Raw genomic sequence first — 15,689 nt, 5'->3', positions numbered from 1 at the left:
AAAAATATATAATACAAGTTCTGTAAATTCTGATTTAGTTCAAGAGTAAGAGGGGATCAGAGGTTTTTTGTTTCCTGCAGCATTCTTAGCTCTGTATTCACAATCATGGTCCTGATAAAATGCATGGACTTTCCTACAGGGTTTCATGAAGAGTGGTGCTTAGAGTAGTGGCAAAAAAAAAAGAAGAGGAGGAAGAGCGTTACCAGCAGCAGGAGTTGCCAGAGAAAGAGCGATTTTCCTGCAGTCAGGAAACCACTGCCTGAAAAGTTCTTCATAATAGCCCAGCAGCTGTTGAATCGCTCATGTGACAGGTGTAGGACTTCCTTTATGCATACGTCACAGTTGCACAAAAGTCACTGCTTTACCAATAGATATAAAAATACACATAAGCGCTAAAGTTATAAGAGATGAACACCATGTTTATTACAGCCTTTAAAAAAAAAAAAAAATTAAAAAGCCACATGAAATTTACAAATCTTTACAGAAATACAGAGCTACACAGAAGAGGATACTGCATAATGCCCATGAGTTCTGTTCAAAAAGCTATTTTATTAACACTGCCAGTGATCTTAAAGCTACAATCTCAGTTTTTGCTTTTTTAACTTAATAAATTCCACTTTTCACTGTAAGATATACATCACTCTTTTGTTTTTCACTTATCTTTTTCAGCTATTACTTCTAGTTTTTCAAGTTTCATGTGACCACCATGGCAACCACAGTCACATGACAAATAATACAAAGAGTCAGGAAAGCCTAATTTACAACTGAAACTCAAATCTGTTTCCCCAATCTGTTTCTTTGGGAATGAGCTTGAAATGCTCTGCAGCTTTAAATAAGACAATTTGATTTGTTGGTTTCAACTTAATTTCTTTAGTCGAAAGTAAAAGAATACCACCTTAGATAAAAAGAGCCCCCCATGCTGGTAATTTTCGGTCTTTAGCATAAAGGATTCTGAACCAAGCTTACAAGGAAAAATGTGCTCCTTCTCTTCCTTAAAATCAGGTTTCAACATCTGATTTTATAAGCCTCATAAGCTCCCATTGGTCTCAATAGCTGAGCAATGTCCTTCAGTGGCTACAGCGGTACTATATTTTAGTCTTCAGTATTCTGGATGACGGAGAGGCTTACAGAACTGGAAAAGCCACAAATACAGCATTGTTGTTCATCAGTTGTTGGTCCACCAGGAAAGAAGGCCCAGCCCCGGCTCACTTATGGAGCCCTTAATGGAATGGAAACAAGGAACAGGTTTTAGAATTCAAATTGTTATCATTCAAAAAGACAAGAGGCGGGATGTAATGACGCCCAAGTTCGGAGGCTGTGCAGGATGCTGGCCGAAATCAGAGGTTTTTTTAAAGGGGTAATTACTTTCAAGCCAAAACATGCCTTATAAGTGATTGCGCCATTAAAAAAAAAAGTCATTCCACACGGCCACCGAACTAGGGCGTCATTACATCCCACCAAAGATGTTTGTTTATTCACAAATGAGTGATCTAGGAAGGAAAGAGTTAAAACCTTTCTAAACACTGCAATGCGCATATTAATATCCATTATTTTTCTTACACTGAAGATAATTTCCAATGGGCAAAACCAGCTAGAAGAGTTCTTCAGTTTGTACAACTGTGCCTAGCTTTTCACGAAGGGAACATTTGCAGAGAAGCTGATGTTTGCACAGACAAACAGAAAAATTTATGTTGAGAATTCTCCTTTGCCAAGTACACAATAGGCGTATCTAATTTGGCAAAGCAAGATTTCACCATGAGATTAGCATAATAGGGTGGAGCGTGCAGTTTAATAGTGTTACTTGATACGCAGACAAAGGGAAGCCATTCACATGTGACAGTGCGTGTGTATGTAAATAAATATATATATATATATATATATATATATATATATATATATATATATATATAAAAATATAAAAGAAACAACGATATTCAAACTCTGCGCTGCATAACCGTGTTTTCCAGAGTCTCTTTCAAGCAATTGTCCCAATGCAGCTCAATCCATCTCCCAGCCCAGGAGCAAACGGTATTGGTGCTAAAATTCTATCTCCCATGTGAATTAGACAGCTGTATACTAATCAGATCACTGATCCCTAACTATCCATATGAGCAATTAGAATGGTGTCCGTTGTAATAGTGAATATATAAACCTCCGTATTTAATAGAGAACTGGTTCTACATAAAATGTCTTAATATGAATTTTTGTTATATATGTATATATTGTGGTAGATATGCTACTTGTAAAGGTAAAATATGATATTGTAAAGTGAGAGGTATTAATCTCGTTCTTTGCTCTCATATGGATAGTTAGGGATCAGTGATCTGATTAGTATACAGCTGTCTAATTCACATGGGAGATAGTATTTTAAATATCTAATTAAATTGGGCTTTTTTAATATATAAAAAAAGATGATATAAACTATGTGGATCGAACGAGATAAACACCTCCTGCTAAAAAGTTTTTTTTATATGTATTGTGTTGGTGAGTTTTTATGCTGCTATAACATTACCAAGTTTAAATGTGTCACTAATTAGTGTAACCAATGAATAACGGTAGTTTAAATTGGAATGGGCATATAACATCCAGCCTATGTACACCAACCACACCCCCTGACGAAGACACTGATTGGTCGAAACGTGTTGGGTGTGGCTACTTGCTGTGGACGTTGTGACGTCACCTGCGGGTCCGGAGCCGGCGAGAGAGATTCAGCACGACTGGGCACAACGGTGACGGGTCTCTGAACTCTATTGAGCTTGGAATTTTAAACTGCAATGTATGTGGATATTACATATTCTTTATAAAAGTGAATACACTTACCAGTGCGCTCTCCTGATTTGTTTTTATATATATATATATATATATATATATATATATATATATATCTATACATACATACATACATATATACACACACACACATATATATATATATATATATATATATACACACATATACACTGCTCAAAAAAATAAAGGGAACACTAAACTAACTCATCCTAGATCTGAATGAATGAAATATTTTTATTAAATACTTTGTTCTTTACATAGATGAATGTGCTGACAACAAAATCACACAAAAATGATCAATGGAAATCAAATTTATTAACCCGTGGAGGTCTGGATTTGGAGTCACACTCAAAATTAAAGTGGAAAAACACACTACAGGCTGATCCAACTTTGATGTAATGTCCTTAAAACAAGTCAAAATGAGGCTCAGTAGTGTGTGTGGCCTCCACGTGCCTGTATGACCTCCCTACAATGCCTGGGCATGCTCCTGATGAGGTGGCAGATGGTCTCCTGAGGGATCTCTTCCCAGACCTGGACTAAAGCATCCGCCAACTCCTGGACAGTCTGTGGTGCAACGTGGCGTTGGTGGATGGAGCGAGACATGATGTCCCAGATGTGCTCAACTGGATTCAGGTCTGGGGAACGGGCGGGCGAGTCCATAGCATCAATGCCTTCGTCTTGCAGGAACTGCTGACACACTCCAGCCACATAAGGTCTAGCATTGTCTTGCATTAGGAGGAACCCAGGGCCAACCGCACCAGCATATGGTCTCACAAGGGGTCTTAGGATCTCATCTCAGTACCTAATGGCAGTCAGGCTACCTCTGGCAAGCACATGGAGGGCTGTGTGGCCCCCCAAAGAAATGCCACCCCACACCATTACTGACCCACTGCCAAACCGGTCATGCTGGAGGATGTTGCAGGCAGCAGAACGTTCTCCTTGGCGTCTCCAGACTCTGTCACGTCTGTCACATGTGCTCAGTGAGAACCTGCTTTCATCTGTGAAGAGCACAGGGCGCCAGTGGCGAATTTGCCTTTCTTGGTGTTCTCTGGCAAATGCCAAACGTCCTGCACGGTGTTGGGCTGTAAGAACAACCCCCACCTGTGGACGTCGGGCCCTTATACCACCCTCATGGAGTCTGTTTCTGATCATTTGAGTAGACACATGCACATTTGTGGCTTGCTGGAGGTCATTTTGCAGGGCTCTGGCAGTGCTCCTCCTGTTCCTCATTGCACAAAGGCGGAGGTAGCGGTCCTGCTGCTGGGTTGTTGCCCTCCTACGGCCTCCTCCACGTCTCCTGATGTACTGGCCTGTCTCCTGGTAGCGCCTCCATGCTCTGGACACTACGCTGACAGATTGGATGAGCTGCACTACCTGAGCCACTTGTGTGGGTTGTAGACTCCGTCTCATGCTACCACTAGAGTGAGAGCACCGCCAGCTTTCAAAAGTGACCAAAACATCAGCCAGAAAGCATAGGAGCTGAGACGTGGTCTGTGGTCACCACCTGCAGAACAACTCCTTTATTGGTGGTGTCTTGCTAATTGCCTATAATTTCCACCTGTTGTGCATTCCATTTGCACAACAGCATGTGAAATTGATTGTCAATCAGTGTTGCTTCCTAAGTAGACAGTTTGATTTCACAGAAGTGTGATTGACTTGGAGTTACATTGTGTTGTTTAAGTGTTCCCTTTATTTTTTTGAGCAGTATATATATATATATATATATTATATATATATATATATATATACACACATATACATATACATATATATATATATATATATATATATATAGATATATAGAGGAAAATACTGGCGGCACTCAAAGGACTTATAAAAATAGTAATAGATAAAGACACTTGCGCCTATAATGATAATTATAGGCGCAAGTGCCTTTATCTATTACTATTTTTATAAGTCCTTTGAGTGCTGCCAGTATTTTCCTCGCTATAATTTCCACTGTGAGTGGTAAGGAAGGCACCAAGGCATTTCTGGACTTGGCTGGCACTCCGTCTGACAACGCCGAATCTCTCTCTCTCTCAATATATATATATATATATATATATATATATATATATATATATATATATATATATATATATATATATATATATATATATATATATATATATATAATAGAATTTACTCACCGGTAATTCTATTTCTCGTAGTCCGTAGTGGATGCTGGGTACTCCGTAAGGACCATGGGGTATAGACGGGCTCCGCAGGAGACTGGGCACTCTTAAAAGAAAGATTAGGTACTATATATGGTGTGCACTGGCTCCTCCCTCTATGCTCCTCCTCCAGACCTCAGTTAGGAAAACTGTGCCCGGAAGAGCTGACATTACTAGGAAAGGATTTGGAATCCAGGGTAAGACTCATACCAGCCACACCAATCACACCGTACAACTCGTGATAACTATACCCAGTTAACAGTATGAACAATAACTGAGCCTCTCTCAACAGATGGCTCATACAATAACCCTTTAGTTAAGCAATAACTATATACATGTATTGCAGAGAGTCCACACTTGGGACGGGCTCCCAGCATCCACTACGGACTACGAGAAATAGAATTACCGGTGAGTAAATTCTTATTTTCTCTGACGTCCTAGTGGATGCTGGGTACTCAGTAAGGACCATGGGGATTATACCAAAGCTCCCAAACGGGCGGGAGAGTGCGGATGACTCTGCAGCACCGAATGAGCAAACTCAAGGTCCTCCTCAGCCAGGGTATCAAACTTGTAGAATTTTGCAAAAGTGTTTGAACCCGACCAAGTAGCAGCTCGGCAAAGTTGTAAAGCCGAGACCCCTCGGGCAGCCGCCCAAGAAGAGCCCACCTTCCTCGTGGAATGTGCTTTTACTAATTTAGGATGCGGCAGTCCAGCCGCAGAATGTGCAAGCTGAATCGTGCTACAGATCCAGCGAGCAATAGTCTGCTTTGAAGCAGGAGCACCCAGCTTGTTGGGTGCATGCAGGATAAATAGCGAGTCAGTTTTTCTGACTCTAGCCGTCCTGGACACAAAGTTTCAGGGCCCGGACTACGTCCAGCAACTTGGAATCCTCCAAGTCCCTAGTAGCCGCAGGCACCACAATAGGTTGGTTCAAATGAAACGATGATACCACCTTAGGGAGAAATTGGGGACGAGTCCTCCATTCTGCCCTTTCCATATGGAAGATCAGATATGGGCTTTTACACGACAAAGCCGCCAATTCTGATACACGCCTAGTCCAAGCTAAGGCCAAAAGCATGACCACTTTCCACGTGAGATATTTTAGCTCCACGGTCTTAAGTGGCTCAAACCAGTGGGATTTTAGGAATCCAAAACACGTTAAGATCCCAAGGTGCCACTGGAGGCACAAAAGGGGCTGAATATGCAGCACCCCTGTAACAACGTCCGAACTTCAGGCAGTGAAGCCGGTTCTTTTTGAGAGAAAAAGGGATAGGGCCGAAATCTTGGCCTTTATGGATCCTAATTTTAGGCCCATAGTCACTCCTGACTGTAGGAAGTGCAGGAATCGACCCCCCTGGAATTCCTCTGTAGGGCCTTCACGGCCACACACCAAGCAACCTATTTTCGCCATATACAGTGAAAAAGTCTTGCTGTCACGTCTTTCCTAGCCTATATCAGCGTAGGAATAACTGCATCCGGAATGCCCTTTTCCGCTAGGATCCGGCGTTCAACCGCCATGCCGTCCAACGCAGCCGCGGTAAGTCTTGGATCAGACAGGGTCCCTGTTGCAACATGTCCTGACTGAGAGGCAGAGGCCATGGGTCCTCAGAGCATTTCTTGCAGTTCCGGGTACCGAGTCCTTCTTGGCCAATCCGGAGCAAAGAATATTGTTCACACTCCTCCGTTTATTACAATTCTCAGCCCTTGGGTCTGAGAGGAAGAGGAGGGAATATATAGACCGACTCGAACACCCACGGTGTTACTAGTGCGACCACAGCTATCGCCCGAGAGTCCCTTGACCCAGCGTAAAACCTTTTTTATCTTTTTATTGAGGTGGGACGCCATGTAGTCCACCTGAGGCAGTTTCCATCAATTTGCAAAACTGCATGAAGACTTCCTGATGAAGTCACCACTTTCCCGGGTGGAGGTCGTGTCCACTCCCGGAATGAACACTGCTGACAGTGCGCTTACTTGATTCTCCGCCCAGCTAAGAATTCTGGTGGCTTCTACCCTCGCCACCCTGCTCCTTGTGCCGCCCTGGCGGTTTACATGAGCCCCTGCGGTCTGACTGGATCAGAACCGGTTGGTCGCGAAGCAGGAACTCCGCTTGACTTAGGGCGTTGTATATGGCCCTTAGTTCCAGGATATTGATGTGAAGGCAAGTCTGTTGGCTTGACCACAAACCTTGGAATTTTCTTCCCTGTGTAACTGCCCCCCACCCTCGGAGGCTTGCATCCGTGGTCACCAGGACCCAGTCCTGAATGCCGAATCTGCGGCCCTCGAGAAGGTGAGCACTCCGCAGCCACCACAGGAGAGACACCCTGGCCCTGGGGGATAGGGTGATTAACCGATGCATCTGAAGATGTGATCCGGACCACTTGTCCAGTAAGTTCCATTGTCCTTGCATGGAACCAGCCGAAGGGGATGGCCTCGTATGATGCCATCATCCTTCCCAGGACTCGAGTGCAGTGATGCACTGACACCTGTTTTGGTTTTCAATGGATTCCTGACCAGTGTCATGAGCTCCTGAGCTCTCTCTATCGGGAGATAAACCCTCTTCTGGTCTGTGTCTAGGATCATGCCTAGGCGAGGCAGATGAGCTGTAGGAACCAACTGCGACTTTGGAATATATAGAATCCAGTCGTGTTGCCGTTTCACTTCCAGAGAAGGTGATACGCTGTCCAGCAACTGCTCTCTTGATCTCGCTTTTATGAGGAGATCATCCAAGTATGTGATAATAGTGACACCTTGCTTCCGCAGGAGCACCATCATATCCGCCATTACCTTGGTGAAATTGGTAATGACAATCCCGTACCGCAATTCTGAGGTACGCCTGATGAGGTGGATAAATGGGGACACGAAGGTATGCATCCGTTATGTCCCGATTCATTTCAGGCTTGCATTGACCGCTCTTAGCGATTCCATCTTGAACCTGAACCTTTTCAGGTATATGTTCAGGGCTTTTAATACAATATGGGTCTAACCGAACCGTCTGGTTTCGGGATTATAACATGGTCGAATAATAACACCCTCTTGTTGAAGGAGGGGACCCTTGACCACCACCTGTTGAAGATACAATTTACGAATTGCAGTTAACACTGGCTCCCTCTCTTGGGGGGAAGCCCGCCGGGTCCTCGGTGAGGGGGCATCTTCTCACAGTCCAGCCTGTATCCCTGCGATACAATTACTATTGCCCAGGGATCTAACAGGGAGTGAACCCACTTGTGGCTGAACTTACGAAGGCGTGTCCCCACCGGGCCTAGCTCCGCCTGTGGAGCCCCAGCGACATGCGGTGTATTTTTGTAGAGGCCGGGGAGGACTTCTGTTCCTGGGGACTAGCTGTGTTGTACAGCTTCTTTCCTCTGCCCCCGGCTCTGACAAGAAAGGACGCACCTCAGACTTTCTTGTTTCTTTATTCGAAAAGCTGCATTTAATAATGTCGTGCTTTCCTAGGCTGTGCAGGAATATAAGGCAAAATATCAGAATTACCAGCTATAGCTGTGGAGACCAGGCCCGAGAACCTTTCTCCACACAATCCTCAGCCTTCCATATGCCTCTTAAGTCGGCATCATCTGTCTAATGTATATTCTACAGGACACGTCAAGCAGAAATCGACATAGCTTTTGTCTCTAGGACCCAGTATACTCATGTCCCTTTGGGCATGCTTTATAATTATATATCTATCACTTAAGACAGCATCTTAAAATATTTATATGCATACTAGGGTCTCAATCTCTGCTGATAAGGTACCTGTCCACGCTGCCACAGCGCTATAAACCCATGCCGACACAATCGCCGGTCTGGGTAGTATACTAGAATGTGCACACTATCTGCAGGATCCCTGAGAATAGCTAGTGCAAACCGGACACCCAAGGGGAAGATTCTCAACACATCCTGGCCCTAGTGGGGAAAGGATACAGCCTGAGAATTCTCTTGTGGGAAGCTGCCGTCTCTTGTCTGGAGATTCCCGCTCTTTTTCCTCATGAGAGGAGGGAAATTTACCTCAGCATTCTTCCCCTTAACATGTGTACTCTCGTGTCAGGGACAGATGAGTCATCAGTGATATGCAAATCATCTTTTATTCCAATAATCATATATTGAATATCTTTTAGCCCTCTTGGCTGTAACTTTGCATTATCGTAGTCGACAGTGGAGTTAAACTCCGTGTCGATACTTTGTTATTTTGGATAGTGAACATAGAGAGACTCTGAAGGACTCTGTGACATAGGGACAGACCAGGGTAGATTTCCTTTCTGTTCCCTAACCTTTTGTGCAATAATTTTAACTCAGCACTTACACATATCCAAACAGGTGTCGGCGTTGTCGACGGAGACACCCTCCCACACACATATCCGCTCTATCACCTCCTTAGAGGAGCCTTTTACCTCAGACATGTCGACACACGCGTACCGACACACCGCACACACAGGGGATGCTCTATTTGAAGACAGTTCCCCCACCAGGCCCTTTGGAGAGACAGAGAGAGAGTATGCCAGCACACACCACAGCGCTATATAATACAGGGATGTACACTATACGGAGTGATTTTTCCCCTATAGCAGCTTATATACACAGTTTTGCGCCTAAATTTATGTGCCCCCCCTCTCTTTTTTACCCTTTGTGTACCAGGATACTGCAGGGGAGAGCCTGGGAAGCTTCCTTCCAGCTGAGCTGTGAAGAGAAAATGGCGCCGGTGTGCTGAGGAAGAAGGCCCGGCCCCCTCAGCGGCGGGCTTCTGTCCTTTTATGTACTTTAATGGCGGGGGTTAATGCACATATACAGTTTATCAGACTGTATTATGTGCTTTTCGCCAAGTAAGGTAATCTAATTGCTGCCCAGGGCGCCCAGCACCCATCAGTGACCGGAGTGTGTGGTGTGCTAAGGGAGCAATGGCGCACAGCTGCAGTGCTGTGCGCTACCTTAATGAAGACCGGAGTCTTCAGCCGCCGATTTTCAACTTCTCTTCGTTCTGCTGGCTCTGCAAGGGGGACGGCGGCGCGGCTCCGGGACCGGACGACCGAGGACTGGGCCTGTGTTCGATCCCTCTGGAGCTAATGGTGTCCAGTAGCCTTAGAAGCCCAAGCTAGCTGCAAGCAGGTAGGTTCGCTTCTCTCCCCTCAGTCCCACGTAGCAGTGAGTCTGTTGCCAGCAGATCTCACTGAAAATAAAAAACCTAACAAATACTTTCTTTTCTAGGAAGCTCAGGAGAGCCCCTAGGGTGCATCCAGCTCTGGCCGGGCACAGATACTAACTGAGGTCTGGAGGAGGGGCATAGAGGGAGGAGCCAGTGCACACCAGATATAGTACCTAATCTTTCTTTTAAGAGTGCCCAGTCTCCTGCGGAGCCCGTCTATACCCCATGGTCCTTACGGAGTACCCAGCATCCACTAGGACGTCAGAGAAATATAATATATTTATATTATATATGCACACATATACATACATATATATATATATATATATATATATATATATATATCACACACACACACAGAAATCACAGAGCTCTGAGCTTACCATAATAAACTCACTCACCATAATAACAACCGTACATCAATAGACCCAATTTCACTGCAAGCTTAAATGCATTAATCAATTCATGAACCACAACCCCACTGTTGGTTCTGTATTATGGTGAGTTTAAAATATCTGTCCATCTATGGTTCCCTGGATGGGAATAGGCTTGCCCCCCCAGCGTAGAGCAGGAACCAGGTGGTACTCAGTGGGTTTTCCCAAGAATGCAAGTGTATTCAAACAGAAACAGGCATAGTGGTAGTGGTTTTTGTTTGAATACACTTACCATCTTGTGAAAACCCACTGAGTGCTACCTGATTCCCGCTCTGCGCTGAGGGACAAGCCTATTCCCATCCAGGAAACCAAGCTTTGTATGTATTTTTTGAGGAGGGCACCGTGGGTCATGTATTCTATATAGGAGTGCTTATTTAACTATTATATATATATATATCTATCCTCCACAGACAGCCGGCACTCGGGTACTCAGGTAAAACGGGCTCAGGTGCTCCATCCACAGCAATAATACAGTTTCCCAGATAGAGAGGTGGCACTCAGAGGCTTGAAGATACACATGCAAAAAGCTGTATTGAGATCAACGTTTCGGGGTGCAATCCCCTTTCTCAAGATTACATTACAGCACACAAAGACACGACAAGAATGTAAAACACTTACCCTCTAAATACCCCACCACCGAGTGCACAAGCGGCTCCCGCCAGTGTCCGCGTCCCAGAGCACTTTTGCAGCTCTCAGCCGGACTTCCGGTCAGTGCGTTCCACTCGACGGCGGAAGTCAGACCTGCGTTCCACCTGTTGCTATGGCACCGCCACTGGATCAAGGCGGTGCAGCGCTTCCCTAGCCCTCACGGTAACCGCTCTGTATGTGTTGAGAGTCTGATAGATCCTTCGGGGATCGCAGTAGCTACAGCGGCACGCTCCAAACCCTCACCTATGTGACAAAATATTTAAAAAAAAAACATTAAAAACACAGGAGTGTAAAAATACTAACTAAATAAATCGATGTATACATCAACCTGACATCTATATAGAAAAAAAAAAAAGAGTATGCAGAACACAATCTACCAAAATATATGGTTATAGCGCCAACAACTGATAATACATATTCAAGAATTTATCAAGCAAATATGCATAATGAATCTAGAAACCAGCTGGATTTTTAGATTTCAGTACAACCGTATGGTTTGAATGAAAAGATCAACTGGAACTCCCTAGTCTAAGTGTCATCCAAGCAACATGATCATTATGCATATTTGCTTGATAAATTCTTGAATATGTATTATCAGTTGTTGGCGCTATAACTATATATTTTGGTAGATTGTGTTCTGCATACTCTTTTTTTCTATATAGATGTCAGGTTGATGTATACATCGATTTATTTAGTTAGTATTTTTACACTCCTGTGTTTTTAATGTTTTTTTAATATTTTGTCACATAGGTGAGGGTTTGGAGCGTGCCGCTCTAGCTACTGCGATCCCCGAAGGATCTGTCAGACTCTCAACACATACAGAGCGGTTACCGTGAGGGCTAGGGAAGCGCTGCACCGCCTTGATGCAGTGGCAGTGCCATAGCAACAGGTGGAACGCAGGTCTGACTTCCGCCGTCGAGTGGAACGCACTGACCGGAAGTCCGGCTGAGAGCTGCGGAAGTGCTCGCGGACGCCGGCGGGAGCCGCTTGTGCACTTGGTGGTGGGGTATTTAGAGATAGATAGATATATAATCTTACACACATATATATATATATATATCTCTCTCTCTATCTCTCTCAAAGAAGGAGAAAAAAATAAGAATTTACTTACCGATAATTCTATTTCTCGTAGTCCGTAGTGGATGCTGGGGACTCCGTCAGGACCATGGGGAATAGCGGCTCCGCAGGAGACAGGGCACAAAAGTAAAAGCTTTAGGATCAGGTGGTGTGCACTGGCTCCTCCCCCTATGACCCTCCTCCAAGCCTCAGTTAGGATACTGTGCCCGGACGAGCGTACACAATAAGGAAGGATTTTGAATCCCGGGTAAGACTCATACCAGCCACACCAATCACACTGTACAACCTGTGATCTGAACCCAGTTAACAGCATGATAACAGAGGAGCCTCTGAAAAGATGGCTCACAACAATAACCCGATTTTTGTAACAATAACTATGTACAAGTATTGCAGACAATCCGCACTTGGGATGGGTGCCCAGCATCCACTACGGACTACGAGAAATAGAATTATCGGTAAGTAAATTCTTATTTTCTCTGACGTCCTAAGTGGATGCTGGGGACTCCGTCAGGACCATGGGGATTATACCAAAGCTCCCAAACGGGCGGGAGAGTGCGGATGACTCTGCAGCACCGAGTGAGAGAACTCCAGGTCCTCCTCAGCCAGGGTGTGCCCCTGACCAAGTAGCAGCTCGGCAAAGTTGTAAAGCCGAGACCCCTCGGGCAGCCGCCCAAGATGAGCCCACCTTCCTTGTGGAATGGGCATTTACATATTTTGGCTGTGGCAGGCCTGCCACAGAATGTGCAAGCTGAATTGTACTACACATCCAACTAGCAATCGTTTGCTTAGAAGCAAGAGCACCCAGTTTGTTGGGTGCATACAGGATAACAGCAAGTCAGTTTTCCTGACTCCAGCCGTCCTGGAAACCTATATTTTCAGGGCCCTGACAACATCTAGCAACTTGGAGTCCTCCAAGTCCCTAGTAGCCGCAGGTACCACAATAAGCTGGTTCAGGTGAAACGCTGACACCACCTTAAGGAGAAACTGGGGACGAGTCCGCAGCTCTGCCCTGTCCGAATGGACAATCAGATATGGGCTTTTGTGAGACAAAGCCGCCAATTCTGACACTCGCCTGGCCGAGGCCAGGGCCAACATCATGGTCACTTTCCATGTGAGATATTTCAAATCCACAGATTTGAGCGGTTTAAACCAATGTGATTTGAGGAATCCCAGAACTACGTTGAGATCCCACAGTGCCACTGGAGGCACAAAAGGGGGTTGTATATGCAGTACTCCCTTGACAAACTTCTGGACTTCAGGAACTGAAGCCAATTCTTTCTGGAAGAAAATCGACAGGGCCGAAATTTGAACCTTAATGGACCCCAATTTGAGGCCCATAGACACTCCTGTTTGCAGGAAATGCAGGAATCGACCGAGTTGAAATTTCGTCGTGGGGCCTTCCTGGCCTCACACCACGCAACATATTTTCGCCACATGTGGTGATAATGTTGTGCGGTCACCTCCTTCCTGGCTTTGACCAGGGTAGGAATGACCTCTTCCGGAATGCCTTTTTCCCTTAGGATCCGGCGTTCAACCGCCATGCCGTCAAACGCAGCCGCGGTAAGTCTTGGAACAGACATGGTACTTGCTGAAGCAAGTCCCTTCTTAGCGGCAGAGGCCATGAGTCCTCTGTGAGCATCTCTTGAAGTTCCGGGTACCAAGTCCTTCTTGGCCAATCCGGAGCCACGAGTATAGTTCTTACTCCTCTACGTCTTATAATTCTCAGTACCTTAGGTATGAGAAGCAGAGGAGGGAACACATACACCGACTGGTACACCCACGGTGTTACCAGAACGTCCACAGCTATTGCGCTATTGCCTGAGGGTCTCTTGACCTGGCGCAATACCTGTCCAGTTTTTTGTTCAGGCGGGACGCCATCATGTCCACCTTTGGTCTTTCCCAACGGTTCACAATCATGTGGAAGACTTCCCGATGAAGTCCCCACTCTCCCGGGTGGAGGTCGTGCTGAGGAAGTCTGCTTCCCAGTTGTCCACTCCCGGAATGAACACTGCTGACAGTGCTATCACATGATTTTCCACCCAGCGAAGAATCCTTGCAGTTTCTGCCATTGCCCTCCTGCTTCTTGTGCCGCCCTGTCTGTTTACGTGGGCGACTGCCGTGATGTTGTCCCACTGGATCAATACCGGCTGACCTTGAAGCAGAGGTCTTGCTAAGCTTAGAGCATTGTAAATTGCTCTTAGCTCCAGTATATTTATGTGGAGAGAAGTCTCCAGACTTGATCACACTCCCTGGAAATTTTTTCCTTGTGTGACTGCTCCCCAGCCTTTCAGGCTGGCATCCGTGGTCACCAGGACCCAGTCCTGAATGCCGAATCTGTGGCCCTTTAGTAGATGAGCACTCTGCAGCCACCACAGGAGGGACACCCTTGTCCTTGGTGACAGGGTTATCCGCTGATGCATCTGAAGATGCGACCCGGACCATTTGTCCAGCAGGTCCCACTGGAAAGTTCTTGCGTGAAATCTGCCGAATGGAATCGCTTCGTAAGAAGCCACCATTTTTCCCAGGACCCTTGTGCATTGATGCACTGAGACTTGGCTCGGTTTTAGGAGGTTCCTGACTAGCTCGGATAACTCCCTGGCTTTCTCCTCCGGGAGAAACACCTTTTTCTGGACTGTGTCCAGGATCATCCCTAGGAACAGAAGACAAGTCGTCGGAACCAGCTGCGATTTTGGAATATTGAGAATCCAACCGTGCTGCAGCAACACTACCTGAGATAGTGCTACACCGACCTCCAACTGTTCCCTGGATCTTACCCTTATCAGGGAATTGTCCAAGAAAGGGATAACTAAAATTCCCTTCCTTTGAAGGAATATCATCATTTCGGCCATTACCTTGGTAAAGACCCGGGGTGCCGTGGACCATCCATACGGCAGCGTCTGAACTGATAGTGACAGTTCTGTATCATAAACCTGAGGTACCCTTGGTGAGAAGGGTAAATTTTAACATGAAGGTAAGCATCCTTGATGTCCCGAGACATCATGTAGTCCCCTTCTTCCAGGTTCGCAATCACTGCTCTGAGTGACTCAATCTTGAATTTGAACCTCTGTATGTAAGTGTTCAAAGATTTTAGATTTAGAATCGGTCTCACCGAGCCGTCCGGCTTCGGTACCACAACAGTGTGGAATAATACCCCGTTCCCTGTTGCAGGAGGGGTATCTTGATTATCACCTGCTGGGAATACAGCTTGTGAATGGCTTCCAAAACTGTCTCCCTGTCAGAAGGAGACATCGGTAAAGCCGACTTTAGGAAACGGCAAGGGGGAGACGTCTCAAATTCTAATTTGTACCCCTGAGATATCACCTGAAGGATCCAGGGGTCTACTTGCCAGTGAGCCCACTGCGCGCTGAAATTCATTGAGACAGGCCCCCCACCGTGCCTGATTCTGCTTGTAAAGCCCCAGCGTATACTGAG

The 15,689-nt window shown here is 45.6% G+C and overlaps 1 protein-coding gene across 1 annotated transcript in view; it reads right to left on the bottom strand.

Annotated features, from left to right (window-relative positions):
- Positions 1-398: 398 nt before the first annotated feature.
- The window catches only part of POLR3H (RNA polymerase III subunit H), a 155,559-nt gene continuing 140,268 nt past the window's right edge, over positions 399-15,689 (bottom strand). Inside the window, exon 7 of the mRNA XM_063940466.1 lies at positions 399-1,219. Coding sequence (XP_063796536.1) covers positions 1,166-1,219 — 54 coding nt within the window. The 3' untranslated portion in view covers positions 399-1,165. The remainder of the gene's footprint in view (positions 1,220-15,689) is intronic.

Source organism: Pseudophryne corroboree, chromosome 9, assembly GCF_028390025.1.
Source record: "Pseudophryne corroboree isolate aPseCor3 chromosome 9, aPseCor3.hap2, whole genome shotgun sequence".
NCBI lineage: Eukaryota > Metazoa > Chordata > Amphibia > Anura > Myobatrachidae > Pseudophryne > Pseudophryne corroboree.
This window is presented reverse-complemented; position numbering and strand designations above follow the sequence as displayed.